At 37.7% G+C, this 15,644-nt stretch overlaps 1 protein-coding gene and 1 long non-coding RNA gene across 6 annotated transcripts in view; one reads left to right on the top strand and one right to left on the bottom strand.

The window, feature by feature from the left end:
- Rttn (rotatin) overlaps nucleotides 1-15,644 on the bottom strand; it is a 169,745-nt gene that overhangs the window by 46,334 nt on the left and 107,767 nt on the right. For all 5 annotated transcript variants that reach the window (XR_015642117.1, XR_015642118.1, NM_001170436.2 and 2 more), the window contains 2 exon segments: nucleotides 6,951-7,140; nucleotides 5,321-5,412 (listed from right to left, as the gene is read on the bottom strand). Coding sequence is in view for 3 of the 5 variants with exons in the window: in NM_001170436.2 (NP_001163907.2) it covers nucleotides 5,321-5,412; nucleotides 6,951-7,140 (282 nt within the window). In the remaining 2 variants the exon portion in view is untranslated.
- LOC147999910 (uncharacterized) overlaps nucleotides 1-15,644 on the top strand; it is a 101,848-nt gene that overhangs the window by 82,407 nt on the left and 3,797 nt on the right. The gene's annotated exons all lie outside the window — the stretch shown is intronic.

Raw genomic sequence — 15,644 nt, 5'->3', positions numbered from 1 at the left:
ACAGATGTATACAAGCAAAAAACAAACAAATGAACAAACATAAAAGCCTACACATAAAGTGGGGGGAAAAGCTTGCAGATATTGAATTTAAACAAAAACAATCAGTGAAGTATTAAAAGATTTTTCTTTATTTTACCTCATATAAGAAAAAAAACTTTGAAAAAGAAAAAAAAAAGGCTGTCAAAATGCTGACACCATGTTTCAGAATACAACATTTTTTAAAACATCAAACCTGATAGAATTGCTGTAGAAAGCAAAACACAAAATACCTAGAGGTTTGTAGATGAGGCTGTGACCCTCAAAAATTGAATGCACTCAGGCTATTGTGTTTGGCACTTCTTATGTGAAAAATCCCTCCCTGGGAAGGTAAGATATTTCTTTCTCTGTGAAAAGGCACAAAGAATCTACACAGGGGGAGACCCTGTGTCAGTGTGTGCACATGATATGGGACATCACCAGAACTGATAAACTAGCATTATTGCTGTCACAGTGCTACAAGGTCACATCTGTACACTGGCTGTGCTTACTTTTAGCATATTGTACTTTTGACTTAAAGTGATATCATGAAAGCAAACACTAAGACTGTCTTCATTTGTAGTTTCTGAGAGTAAAGAGAATATGAAAAAATCCACAGCGATTAAATCTAAATATACTTAACAAATCTCCATTTGAACAGAAGACATTATTTCCCACCTTAGGTAAATATGATTTTGGTTCTAGTAAGTGAGAAAATTCTAAAGTCAAAAACACCGAGCTTAAGCATAAAATATCTATCTGAATGAATGTTTCTTCTAAATAAATCACTCACAGACAAGCACTAAATCTCTTGTATTAAATTCAGATAATAGCAAAATAATCTAACTTGCTTATTTTACAAATATACTTGTCCAGATGACAATTGGGAGGCATGTAAAAAATATTCATGTCAAAGCAATCAAGATGATTTTTATGGTTCTAGGAAAGAGTAATCAAACACCATGACTAATATCACAACCTAGGCAGAGCTGAATAATAAATACATCTGTCTCCTATCAAAAAACTCCTCTGGCTGTTTAAAAAAAAAAAAAAAGTAAAGGAGACAGGATTAAAAAGCCCAAGCTTAAAGAAGATGCTTGTGAAAACAATCTATTAATTATATTAAAATTTGTCTCATATACTTGAGGAGTCAGGGGTTCTTTGCCTGGTAATATGCCTCAAAAATTGAGTATAGGTGATCTATATTTCCACTGATCTTTACATGCGTTCTTTTCGATTTAACATAACGGTATACTCCTTCTTAATGAGCAAAACCAAACATATATTAAACTAAACTTCTCCACTTCCATGAAAAAAATATTTGGAAGACACATGTAAAAGAATTAGTTATATTTAATAATCAATGCTGATATAAAGATCTGTACCTTTTCACTAGGAGTTCAAATAATAAGTGTTTTGGCAACTAAATATTTAACTGCTGCACAGTTTTGATTCACATAGAAAAGACCTATTCTGGTCCTGTTCAAGACAAGGGATTGCTTAAATTTTTTTCTTGCCCAGGACACTGCTTATACTATACACAGTATACAAGCTCAACCCTTACAATGCATGAAAACAAACAAACAAACAAACAAACAAACAAAAGACTGAATTCATTAGACGGCACTGCTGCATCCTTAAAGTGGCTCTGACAGCGCAGGCTGGACAGGCCCAGTGGCAACACTTATTCGGGATCCAAATCAAAGAGGGTCCCAGACTTAGAAAAGACAAAAATGGAAAAGCCAACCAATAAGCAGACCTTATTTTTTCTCAACTCTGAGAGATAAACAAAAACAGATGTAAAGAGCCAGATGGGCCCCCAAGATTTACATTCCCTCGCCTTGTTACCTCAGTTTATAACTTCTGAGTTCTAGATTACTAGCCAATTCTAGCCATTAGAGAAAGTATTAGTTGATCTAAGTACAACTGTCTTTGCATACAGTGGTAATGAGTAGTAAATGAATTCTTTGACTTGTCTCTTTAGGGCAAAGATGCATATCATGTTAGCCATGGTTAAGAAAAACAGAATAAGAACAACTACAGAACTTAGAATGAATTAAAAACAAAATTCCAGTATTTCAGTTTGGACTCTACCTTCTCCCAAAAGGAGAAATGAAATAGTAAGAGTAGTACTAAGAACAGCAACAACAACACACAAGCTGACTGTAGAAGTCCCGAGAAACTATCAACATCTGAAAAAAAGGTAAATGATTTGAATGGGCTATATTTTAAAAATAATTTTTGGTGAAGATGTCTTAGTATAGAATGCAGGAGTTGGAAGAGAGGGAGAAGGCTGCAAACAATATCATCTAGGGAAGATACAGCCATTAGAATAACCAACTGACAGCAGATAACAGATGTGTGCAGGGGTCTGCCCAAGAGTGAGACCATCAACAGTCAGGCATGGATGAAGGAAGTACTTGGGGATCTCAACGTTCACTATTCAACTGCTTGCTATTGAAAGACTTAAGAAGATGAGAGTCACTGCCTTCAGTTAAATGCCCACTGGTGACCCCATAATTAAAACCACAGTTGGCCCTGATTAAATTATAAGAGTCATGAAATGAAACCAAAAGTCATGATTCTGGGAAAGGGATTGGTAGGAAGGAAGATTGATTAGGATATGAGGTAGATAAGAGAGGCCAAGAGGTGAGAGCATCAAAAAGCATTATATGCATGTATGAAAGTGTTACACAAACCTAATAAAGTAATTTTATTATTATTAATATTTTTATATAATATAATATAATCCTTTTTAAACTTCAAATACTTCTTCAGTAGCACATTTTTGTATATTATCTTTTATTACTAGCAATGTGTGTGTGTGTGTGTGTGTATGTGTGTGTGTATGTGTGTGTGTGTGGTGGGGGGTGTATGAGTGTGGGCATGCACACGCCATGGCACCTATGTGGAGATCAGAGGACAGCCCTTGAGAGTTGGTTTTCTCCTTCGACTGTGAAATAGAACCAGGGATCAAAGCTGAGGTCATTAAACTTGCACAGTGAACGCTGGTAGTCTCTGAGCCATCCTGCCATTCATCTCACTCTGTAACAACTAACTGTGAAGAAGTTAAGGGCTGTTATGTTCACAGAGATCACTCTAATTTAGATATTAAATGTCCCTTTGGGCCCATGTACTGAAGGTTGGTCCTCAGTCCACAGTGCTACAGGGAAGGGATAGGGGAATCTTTAGTGGTGGAGCTTGCTGGAGAACATTAGACTACTGGACGTACCCTGGTAGAATATATGAGAATCATGGCTCCTTTCTGCATCTTTCTCAGTGTCTAAGATGTCATGAGATGAACAGGCTTCCTCTATTACCTACTGCACATATGTACACATACACTGTAATGTATTGTGCAATCAGAGGCCAAAAGCAACAGGGCAGAGACTGGACTGAAACCTCGCAAACTGTGAGGCAAAACAAGCCTCTCTTCCTTTTATATTGGTTTTTTTGTTTGTTTGTTTTTGTTTTTGTTTGTTTGGTTTTTTTTGCCTGAATATTTTTAACATTAATACAAGACTAATGAGGACAAAAGTATTTCTATTTTAATATGGATCATAGTAATTAGATTCTTGGCAAATCTAGTGCTTTAAGCTGTAAGTTCATACGTTAATATACACTAAAAATATAAATTAAAATGTTCTTTCTGTATCAAGTCTTCCTACATATGATAAATATAAATTGAATAACACAAAATAGCTAACACAAAAAATTACTATTTACTTGATACTGCTAATAAACAAAGAATTAAACAGTTTAGGCCTGTCTTAAGATTGATTTCCTAATTTCCTCCCAATGCTCCTGTGCTAAATGTTCTCCCCCATCCCCCTGTAACACAGCCCCTCAGAAGACCTTTAAGAGGCAATTATTTCTTAAGGGCTCTGAATACAACAATGGATCAACACATTGAAAGTTTCATAGTTTACTTAATTATTGGTAGGTTCATGGGAACATTAAGAGTTATAGTCTTGTTACAGGAAGTAGATTGGGGTGACTTTGAAGGGAGCATTTGACCCCAGATCCTCCTCTGTAACTATCTTTTGCTCACTGCATACCATGAACATCTCTGCTCTACCACCACATGCTTCCCTGCATGATGTTCTGCCTCACTAAGGACTGGCCTAGAAACAATGAAGTCACATAACCACAGGCCCAAAGCTCTCAAACTGTGAATTTCAATACATCTTCTCTACCTGAGGGTCATTTTCTCAGGCATTTAGTCACAGAACTAAAGGTTCACTAGAGTGGCTATTCAATAGTCTTCTAGAAACTGGTTCACTTGAGAAAATTTTAAGAATATATTGATGCTGTTCCTCCAGTGATTTTTCTGTGAACCAACTAATATAATTCATCTTAGCATTTAATTATATCATTTCTCTTGCTGAACTGAAGATACAGTGTCTTTACATTTAAGCTTGGAAAGTATGACATCTAGTGGGAGCAGAGTAATTATCCCATTTTTCCACATAAAGGTCTAGTTTAGCACTAAATACAACTCCTTTCTTTTGAAACAATAAAGGGAAGAAAGGGAAAAGGACAATATAGGAGGTAAATATTATTAATGTCTATATATTTTACTATCACATATACATATTGCTTTCCTAATAGATTCTACAACACAATTATTAATAGAGTACACTTGAAAAATTTATGTTTTTAATTAGAAGAAATGCTTTTGATATACTTAAGAAAACTGAAAATGGGCGTCAGCTTCTAGGAAGAAGCCACATATGCAAGAATGACGACATGTACATACACGCAAATTTCACATACTGTAGAAAAGTTTTTCATACAGGTATTTAGAAACGTGTCTGAAGTTATCAATACCACATTGGAATGACCTGAATATGTACACTTTCTCATTCTGCTTTGCCCTTAATCAAAATTTCAGGACAATTAATGACTTTTAATTATTAACATGATTTTATTCTCGATTCAATCAGAAAAGGTAGGAAAGAGCGGCTGAAGACTCAACTGAAACAATGTATGTAGCTATGACTGTAGCCAGCAATACCAGTTGAAATTCCAATCTTGCCTCTTACATTGCTGTTTACCATAGTTACTTAACTTCAGAATGACACACTTGTGTGGGAAAGTAAAGGGTGTCTACCATATGAGGATAACTGAACATATTAAACAGAATATTTTGAGTAAATGCAGAGCAAGAGTCTTCTCAGAATGTACTTTCAAAAAGACATTATAATCCTAACCTTAAATTTGTATCCAATATTTTATCACTAGTATGCAAATATAAACTTATTTAGTGGCTCAAAATGATACACTATGTGTTCTTTTCAATTACCATTGTTTCTGAGGTAGAAAGAGAACTTGGCTCATGATCCTGAGTAGATGTCCCAGAGGGGGCCCTCCAGAACTTGAATGAGTCATCTAAACCTGTGACAACAGAGAATAGTTAATATGACATTCCTCAAGGTTCTCCGACAATCAACAGAATACATACTCCTTAAGGAAAGAACCATAAAGTAAAGAATGGTATGTTTCACTGTGTTTGAGAATTGCTCAGAGATTGTTGGTGCAGTTTCTCCAGTGCACCTGCCCTAGGGATTCTAATAGCCCACATGAGAATGAAACCATGAATGCACACTTCTAACAAACACTCAGAACGCATCAGTGCAGATTGGCTCAAAAGCCATGTTAGGAACGACAGTGACTCATAAAATCAAAACATCTGAACAACTAACTCACTTTTCTAATAGAGACAGTTATTTATAAAGTTCAAGAGCTTCATTAAGTGCTACTTTCAACTCCCCTAAGATGGGAATAAAAATGTGAATATACATTTAAATAATTATAAATAAATTCACATTTAAGTAATTAAAAGTAATGGAATTTCATTTCAGTTTACTGCTTATTATATATGTATATATTTGCATACAGACATAAATCTTATTTATAATTACATACACATACATATTCATGAGACAGTGAATAAATTAATATGGCTAATGGTTTTTTATTTTTTTATTGAACGTTTTCTGTGTTATGTTAATTCTAAAGCATTATATTTTAATATTAATTTCAAAATTAAAGCAGTTTATGCTAAATGGATCTTCACTTTATAACATCTAAGTAGTATTTATGCATTAATATATAAAACTTAGAAAATGAGAAATAAAAAGGTTTCAGTAAGATGTTCTGATAAATTTATGACATACAAAAATAAATAGATTTTTTTAAGACTTTTACCAAATAAGCGAGAAGCCATAGAAAAGATCTCATTCATATGAAAGGTAGGGGAAAACAACCGAAAGACTGTACATCTTTGGACATACAAGATGTCTTAAAAATGCTTAAGACTGTACCATAGAAAAAAAGGTATAAACTTTACTGAAGGCCAGAAAATAACTTATGAAGCATTAAGAAAATGTCAAGCATGGTTCTATGAAGAACTTATAACACAGAATAATGTTCAGGCAATGTTTAGAGAAGCAGAAACTAAACAGAAAGTGTGCATAAAACATATGAAAAAACATCACATAGGGAAAATGATGGTAAGAAATATATCAGAGGTATTCTCTAGAGATAGTTTTTTCTGATGAATCTTTTACTATTTTCCAAATGTTCTTTAGTGAGCATGTGCTTTTTTTCCCATGTGTAGACGGTATGCATGCTTATTTAAATATTCACATGTGTACTCTTGAGTGTGGAGGTCAGAAGTTTACTTCATGTCTTCCATAGGCGCTCTTTTCACTTTGTATATTAAAGGAGGATCTCTCACGTGACACGGGTCAATCTGACTAGACAGCTTGCTCTGGGGATTCCAGACCACTGTGTGGATGCTGAAGATACAAACTTCAGTCCTTCCACTTGTGTTTTAAACACTTAGTCATCTCCCTAGCTTCTCGATATCATTTAACAGAAGTTGTATTTTATAATAATGATAATGATAATGATAAAGGTATTATACTTACCATTTAAATCATTATATTCTGAAGTTTCAGTAAAAGCAGAAATATTAAAATCAAACATATATCTTCCAACGTAACAATGTTTCACCATGTGAGTCAAATGTTCATAGAAACGGCAGTGATACAAAAGGGCCTGTAGTGCAGGTTTTCCTGAAAGTGACAGGCCAGAATCTTCATCATGGACACAGGGGCCCTGTGGGGAAGACAGAGAGGACATACTGAGTTAGGAACTCATTCTTAAAAAAAAAACAAAAACAAAAACCACTGCATCTCACTATTATGGCAAAGGTGCCCCAGGCCTTACCATCATCCTTCTAGTACGGCAGTTTAGACTAGACCAAAAAGTATTTTGCTTTACTGGTTTCTGCTTCTTAAATTTCTGAAGTGGAAACTTCTAGCTTCTTAGGAAAGTCAATCATGTACAACGATCATTTGCTGGGGCACACAGGTAAAAGGATGTCTTGCTAAAGTTGACATATGAAAGAATGTTTCCCTGAAGCAGACACAGGTGAAAGGATGTCTTGCTGGAGCAGACATGTGAAAGAATGATTTCCTGAAGCAGACATAAGTGAAAGGATAGTTTGCTACAGTGGACACAAGAAAGGACACATAAGGAAGGAGTATAAATATGATCCCACAAAGACTGGGAAGAAGCATTGGTCTGCTTTGCTCTCTCTGTATCACTATTCTTCACTAATGACATGCAAGTATTGGTGGCTTACATGCCAATGTTGAGCTCCGAGATGCTAATGCTGCCATTGAGAGAAACGTGACAAAATGTTCTTTTATATAAAGTTACTGTGGCTTCTTGACTCTTCTGCAGGCTCACCTCAGGACAGTTGGCAAACCTTGCATATTCTTTGGGATTGAACTACATCTGCTGGTTCATGTGTGCTGTCTGCCTGCCAAGAGGACTGGACTCTAGCTGCTGACTCATATTTGGTGTTTGTTACTTGACTGAACTGCTGACGAAGAGAAAGAAGACTGAGTTCACCCCCCAAAGAACTATTGCTAAACAGATCCACTACTCTCATATCCTAATAACTTTCTCTTCCACTGCCTCTGGTGGGTGGTCAACAAGAGGAAAGGTTGAATATTTATGGAGATAGGCTGCAAAAAAATGTATATATACAAGACGGTGCCCAGATCTGAAGGGACCTGGTCAAATAGCTCCCTGAACCCAAATCCCATGGGAGGGAGAGCTAGACCTTCAGAGGGGCAGAAACCACTGGGAAACCAGAAGAGACTACTCTCTGCCCACATTTCTGACTCTAGAGGAAAACGCCTAGCACCATCAGGGCTCCCTGCACACAGGGACCCCGGAGAAGAAGGGGCAGGCCCTTCTGATTGCTGCCCTAACGGAGAGCTGAAACACAGCCCTGAGGAGCGACTTCAGGCCCGAGATGAGAGGTAAGACCAACTTTTTGCTCCATGTGACCTGCCTGGTGGACTCAGGACACACGCCCACAGGAACAACTGAAAGCCAGTAGACAAGAATGACTATACACCTGAAAGCAGAACACTCTGTTCCCATAAATGGCTGAAAGAAAACAGGAAAACAGGTCTACGGCACTCCTGACGCACAGGCCTATAGGACGGTCAAGTCAAAAGATACTCCAAAATATAAGAAAGAAACATGCTCCACTATGTTCATAACAGCCTTATTTATAATAGCCAGAAGCTGGAAAGAACCCAGATGCCCTTCTACAGAGGAATGAATTAAAAAAAATGTGGTACATCTACACAATGGAGTACTACTCAGCTATCAAAAACAATGACTTTATGAAATTCATAGGCAAATGGATGGAACTGGAAAATATCATCCTGAGTGAGCTAACCCAATCACAGAAAAACACACATGGTATGCACTCATTGATAAGTGGCTATTAGCCCAAATGCTTGAATTACCCTAGATGCACAGAATACATGAAAGTCAAGAAGGATGGCCAAAATGCGGATGTTTCACTCCTTCTTTAAAAGGGGAACAAGAATACACTTGATAGGGGTTAGGGAGGCAAAGTTTAGAACAGAGGCTGAAGGAACACCCATTCAGAGCCTGCCTCACATGTGGCCCATACATATACAGCCACCCAATTAGATAAGATGGATGAAGCAAAGAAGTGCAGGCCGACAGGAACCGGATGTAGATCTCTCCTGAGAGACACAGCCAGAATACTGCAAATACATAGGCAAATGCCAGCAGCAAACCACTGAACTGAGAACAGGATCCCCATTGAAGGAATCAGAGAAAGGACTGGAGGAGCTGAAGGGGCTTGAGACCCCATATGAACAACAATGTCAACCAACCAGAGCTTCCAGGGACTAAGCCACTACCCAAAGACTATGCATGGACTGACCCTGGACTCTGACCTCATAGGTAGCAATAAATATCCTAGTAAGAGCACCAGTGGAAAGGGAAGAAGCCCTTGGTCCAACCAAGGCTGGACCCCCAGTGAATGGGATTCTTGTGGGGAGGGCAGTAATGGGGGGAGGATTGGGATGGGAAAACCCATATAGAATGGGAGGGGGGTTGGGGGATGTTGGCATGGAAAATGAGAAAGGGAATAACATTTGAAATGTAAATAAGAAATACCCAATGTAATAAAGACGGAAAAAAAATAAAATTCCCTAAGAACAACAACAACAAAAAGTATATATATATATACATATATATGTATATATATGTACAAACTTCCTCTACCAGAAGGTTAAACCTCCTGAAGGGTCAATTCATAAAAATGCTACTATAAAACAATCATTCTCAACCAAGTAGTATCTTTTAACCAACACATGATAGTAACACAATTATAAAGATCTGAAATAATGTGGTCTAAGTAGTATTGTTTGAACGCATTTCTACTTAGCAGTGATTCAGAAAAAATGAACAATTTAAATAAAGAAATCTAGAAGAAGCAGGTCAAACAGAACAGGAGAATGGCATCAGAAGGCTATGCATACTCATCATGGTCAGTTACAAGCAATGTGGCTTGTCATTTATTTATAAATTATTCAGTGAGACCAGGGCCCTCAACCATAGAGGCAAGTGCTCTACAACTGCACTCCATTGTGGTCCTTTAAAACATGACTTTATTAATTATCACAGGTGAGCTATTTATCAAGAAAAAAAATAGTCAACCTTACTGTCACCATCACATGTTATAGTATGCTTAAATGAACAGAGCATGATAAAGATAAGATACAATGCTATAATGCAGAACATAAGAAGCCAACATCTTTGTCACTTAGAGAAAGAATAACAACCTAAAATTGTGGTTTTGTTAAGGCAGTGTAGGGGAATGTCAGGGCAGGGAGAAGGGAAGGTTGGATGGTTGGGGTCGGGAACACCCTCATTGAAGAAGTGGGAGGGGAATGAAATAGGAGGCTTATGAAGATAAAACCAGGAAAGGGGATAACATTTGAAATATAAATAAAAAAATCCAACAACAACGAAAAAAGACAATGAGTAGTGACCTGCAGATACTTGGGGGATGGGGGATAAGAATAGGACATTAATAAAGTTAACAGCAAAAAAAAAAAATGTTTTTGCTATTCTGGGTTATTTGCCTTTCTAGGTAAATTTGAGAATTGTTCTTTCCATGTATTTGAAGAACTGTGTTGGGATTTTGATGGGCATTGCATTGAACCTGTAGATTGCCTTTGGTAGGATGGCCATTTTTACTACTCTGAGCATGTAAGATTTCTCCATTTTCTGAGATCGTTTCCGATATCTTTGTTGAGAGACTTGAAGTTCTTATCATACAGGTCTTTCACTTGTTTGGTTAGATTTACCCCAAGATATTTTACATTATCTGTGGCTATTGTGAAGGAAATTGTTTCCTTAACTTCTTTCTCAGCTTGTTTTTCATTTGCATAAGGGAAGGCTACTGATTTATTTGAGTTAATTTTATATCTGGCTACTTGCTGATGTTGGTTATCAGCAGAGAAGTTCTCTGGTAGAATGTTTGGGCTCACTTATGTATACTATCAAAATCATCTGCAAATAGTGATGCCTTTACTTCTTCTTTGCCAATTTGTATCCCCTTGAACTCTTTTTGTTGTCTTTATTGTGCAAACTAGCACTTCAAGTCCTATATATGTGGGGAGAGTGGGCATCCTTCTCTTGTCCCCAATTTTAGTGGAATAGCTTTAAATGTCTCTCCATTTAATTTGATATTGGCTGTTGGTTGGAAGTAAACAGTTTTTATTATGTTTAGATATGGGCCTTGAACTCCTGATCTCTCCAATACTTTTAACATGAGGGGTGTTGTATTTTGTCAAATGCTTTTCTGCATCTAAGAAGATGATCATGTCATTCTTTTTCTTTGAGTTTGTTTATATGGTGGATCACATTAATGGATTTTCATATACTGAACCAACCTTGTATCCCTATAATGAAGTCTACTTGATTATGGTGAATGACGGCTTTTTTTTTTTTTTTATTAACTTGAGTATTTCTTATATACATTTCGAGTGTTATTCCCTTTCCCGGTTTCCGGGCAAACATCCCCCTCCCCCCTCCCCTTCCTTATGGGTGTTCCCCTCCCAACCCTCCCCCCATTGCCGCCCTCCCCCCATAGACTAGTTCACTGGGGGTTCAGTCTTAGCAGGACCCAGGGCTTCCCCTTCCACTGGTGCTCTTACTAGGATATTCATTGCTACCTATGGGGTCAGAGTCCAGGGTCAGTCCATGTATAGTCTTTAGGTAGTGGCTTAGTCCCAGGAAGCTCTGGTTGCTTGGCATTGTTGTACTTTTGGGGTCTCGAGCCCCTTCAAGCTCTTCCAGTTCTTTCTCTGATTCCTTCAATAGGGGACCTATTCTCAGTTCAGTGGTTTGCTGCTGGCATTCGCCTCTATATTTGCTGTATTCTGGCTGTGTCTCTCAGGAGCGATCTACATCCGGCTCCTGTGGGTCTGCACTTCTTTGCTTCATCCATCTTGTCTAATTGGGTGGCTGTATATGTATGGGCCACATGTGGGGCAGGCTCTAAATGGGTGTTCCTTAAGTCTCTGTTTTAATCTTTGCCTCTCCCTTCACTGCCAAGGGTATTCTTTTTCCTCATTTAAAGAAGGAGTGAAGCATTCACATTTTGATCATCCGTCTTGAGTTTCGTTTGTTCTAGGGATCTAGGGTAATTCAAGCATTTGGGCTAATAGCCACTTATCAATGAGTGCATACCATGTATGTCTCTCTGTGATTGGGTTAGCTCACTCAGGATGATATTTTCCAGTTCCAACCATTTGCCTACGAATTTCATAAACTCATTGTTTTTGATAGCTGAGTAATATTCCATTGTGTAGATGTACCACATTTTCTGTATCCATTCCTCTGTTGAAGGGCATCTGGGTTCTTTCCATTTTCTGGCTATTATAAATAAGGCTGCGATGAACATAGTGGAGCACGTGTCTCTTTTATATGTTGAGGCATCTTTTGGGTATATGCCCAAGAGAGGTATAGCTGGATCCTCAGGCAGTTCAATGTCCAATTTTCTGAGGAACCTCCAGACTGATTTCCAGAATGGTTTTACCAGTCTGCAATCCCACCAACAATGGAGGAGTGTTCCTCTTTCTCCACATCCTCGCCAGCATCTGCTGTCACCTGAGTTTTTGATCTTAGCCAATCGCACTGGTGTGAGGTGAAATCTCAGGGTTGTTTTGATTTGCATTTCCCCTATGACTAAAGATGTTGAACATTTCTTTAGGTGTTTCTCAGCCATTCGGCATTCCTCAGCTGTGAATTCTTTGTTTAGCTCTGAACCCCATTTTTTAATAGGGTTATTTGTTTCCCTGCGGTCTAACTTCTTGAGTTCTTTGTATATTTTGGATATAAGGCCTCTATCTGTTGTAGGATTGGTAAAGATCTTTTCCCAATCTGTTGGTTGCCGTTTTGTCCTAACCACAGTGTCCTTTGCCTTACAGAAGCTTTGCAGTTTTATGAGATCCCATTTGTCGATTCTTGATCTTAGAGCATAAGCCATTGGTGTTTTGTTCAGGAAATTTTTTCCAGTGCCCATGTGTTCCAGATGCTTCCCTAGTTTTTCTTCTATTAGTTTGAGTGTGTCTGGTTTGATGTGGAGGTCCTTGATCCACTTGGACTTAAGCTTTGTACAGGGTGATAAGGATGGATCGATCTGCATTCTTCTACATGTTGCCCTCCAGTTGAACCAGCACCATTTGCTGAAAATGCTATCTTTTTTCCATTGGATGGTTTTGGCTCCTTTGTCAAAAATCAAGTGACCATAGGTGTGTGGGTTCATTTCTGGGTCTTCAATTCTATTCCATTGGTCTATCTGTCTGTCCCTGTACCAATACCATGCAGTTTTTATCACTATTGCTCTGTAATACTGCTTGAGTTCAGGGATAGTGATTCCCCCTGAAGTCCTTTTATTGTTGAGGATAGCTTTAGCTATCCTGGGTTTTTTGTTATTCCAGATGAATTTGCAAATTGTTCTGTCTAACTCTTTGAAGAATTGGATTGGTATTTTGACGGGGATTGCATTGAATCTGTAGATTGCTTTTGGTAAAATGGCCATTTTTACTATATTAATCCTGCCAATCCATGAGCATGGGAGATCTTTCCATCTTCTGAGGTCTTCTTCAATTTCTTTCCTCAGTGTCTTGAAGTTCTTATTGTACAGATCTTTTACTTGCTTGGTTAAAGTAACACCGAGGTACTTTATATTATTTGGGTCTATTATGAAGGGTGTCGTTTCCCTAATTTCTTTCTCGGCTTGTTTCTCTTTTGTATAGAGGAAGGCAACTGATTTATTTGAGTTAATTTTATACCCAGCCACTTTGCTGAAGTTGTTTATCAGCTTTAGTAGTTCTCTGGTGGAACTTTTGGGATCACTTAAATATACTATCATGTCATCTGCAAATAGTGATATTTTGACCTCTTCTTTTCCGATCTGTATCCCTTTGATCTCCTTTTGTTGTCTGATTGCTCTGGCTAGAACTTCAAGAACTATATTGAATAAGTAGGGAGAGAGTGGGCAGCCTTGTCTAGTCCCTGATTTTAGTGGGATTGCTTCAAGTTTCTCTCCATTTAGTTTAATGTTAGCAACTGGTTTGCTGTATATGGCTTTTACTATGTTTAGGTATGGGCCTTGAATTCCTATTCTTTCCAGGACTTTTATCATGAAGGGGTGTTGAATTTTGTCAAATGCTTTCTCAGCATCTAATGAAATGATCATGTGGTTCTGTTCTTTCAGTTTGTTTATATGATGGATCATGTTGATGGATTTCCGTATATTAAACCATCCCTGCATGCCTGGGATGAAGCCTACTTGATCATGGTGGATGATTGTTTTGATGTGCTCTTGGATTCGGTTTGCCAGAATTTTATTGAGTATTTTTGCGTCGATATTCATAAGGGAAATTGGTCTGAAGTTCTCTTTCTTTGTTGGGTCTTTGTGTGGTTTAGGTATAAGAGTAATTGTGGCTTCGTAGAAGGAATTCGGTAGGGCTCCATCTGTTTCAATTTTGTGGAATAGTTTGGATAATATTGGTATGAGGTCTTCTATGAAGGTTTGATAGAATTCTGCACTAAACCCGTCTGGACCTGGGCTCTTTTTGGTTGGGAGACCTTTAATGACTGCTTCTATTTCCTTAGGAGTTATGGGGTTGTTTAACTGGTTTATCTGTTCCTGATTTAACTTCGATACCTGGTATCTGTCTAGGAAATTGTCCATTTCCTGAAGATTTTCAAGTTTTGTTGAATATAGGTTTTTATAGTAAGATCTGATAATTTTTTGAATTTCCTCTGAATCTGTAGTTATGTCTGCCTTTTCATTTCTGATTTTGTTAATTTGGACGCACTCTCTGTGTCCTCTCGTTAGTCTGGCTAAGGGTTTATCTATCTTGTTGATTTTCTCAAAGAACCAACTTTTGGTTCTGTTGATTCTTTCTATGGTCCTTTTTGTTTCTACTTGGTTGATTTCAGCTCTGAGTTTGATTATTTCCTGCCTTCTACTCCTCCTGGGTGTATTTGCTTCTTTTTGTTCTAGAGCTTTTAGGTGTGCTGTCAAGCTGCTGACATATGCTCTTTCCTGTTTCTTTCTGCAGGCACTCAGCGCTATGAGTTTTCCTCTTAGCACAGCTTTCATTTTGTCCCATAAGTTTGGGTATGTTTTATCTTCATTTTCATTAAATTCTAAAAAGTTTTTAATTTCTTTCCTTATTTCTTCCTTGACCAGGTTATCATTGAGTAGAGCATTTTTCAATTTCCACGTATATGTGGGCATTCTTCCCTTATTGTTATTGAAGACCAGTTTTAGGCCGTGGTGGTCCGATAGCACGCATGGGATTATTTCTATCTTTCTGTACCTGTTGAGGCCCGTTTTTTGACCAATTATATGGTCAATTTTGGAGAAAGTACCATGAGGAGCTGAGAAGAAGGTATATCCTTTTGCTTTAGGATAGAATGTTCTATAAATATCTGTTAAGTCCATTTGGCTCATGACTTCTCTTAGTCTGTCGACATCACTGTTTAATTTCTGTTTCCATGATCTGTCCATTGATGAGAGTGGGGTGTTGAAATCTCCCACTATTATTGTGTGAGGTGCAATGTGTGTTTTGAGCTTTAGTAAGGTTTCTTTTACGTATGTAGGTGCCCTTGTATTTGGGCATAGATATTTAGGATTGAGAGTTCATCTTGGTGGATTTTTCCTTTGATGAATATGAAGTGTCCTTCCTTATCTT

Source organism: Rattus norvegicus, chromosome 18 (genome assembly GCF_021556685.1).
Source record: "Rattus norvegicus strain SHRSP/BbbUtx chromosome 18, alternate assembly SHRSP_T2T, whole genome shotgun sequence".
Taxonomy (NCBI): domain Eukaryota; kingdom Metazoa; phylum Chordata; class Mammalia; order Rodentia; family Muridae; genus Rattus; species Rattus norvegicus.
Note: the sequence above shows the minus strand (reverse complement) of the source record. Positions and strands in the feature narration are given on the sequence as shown.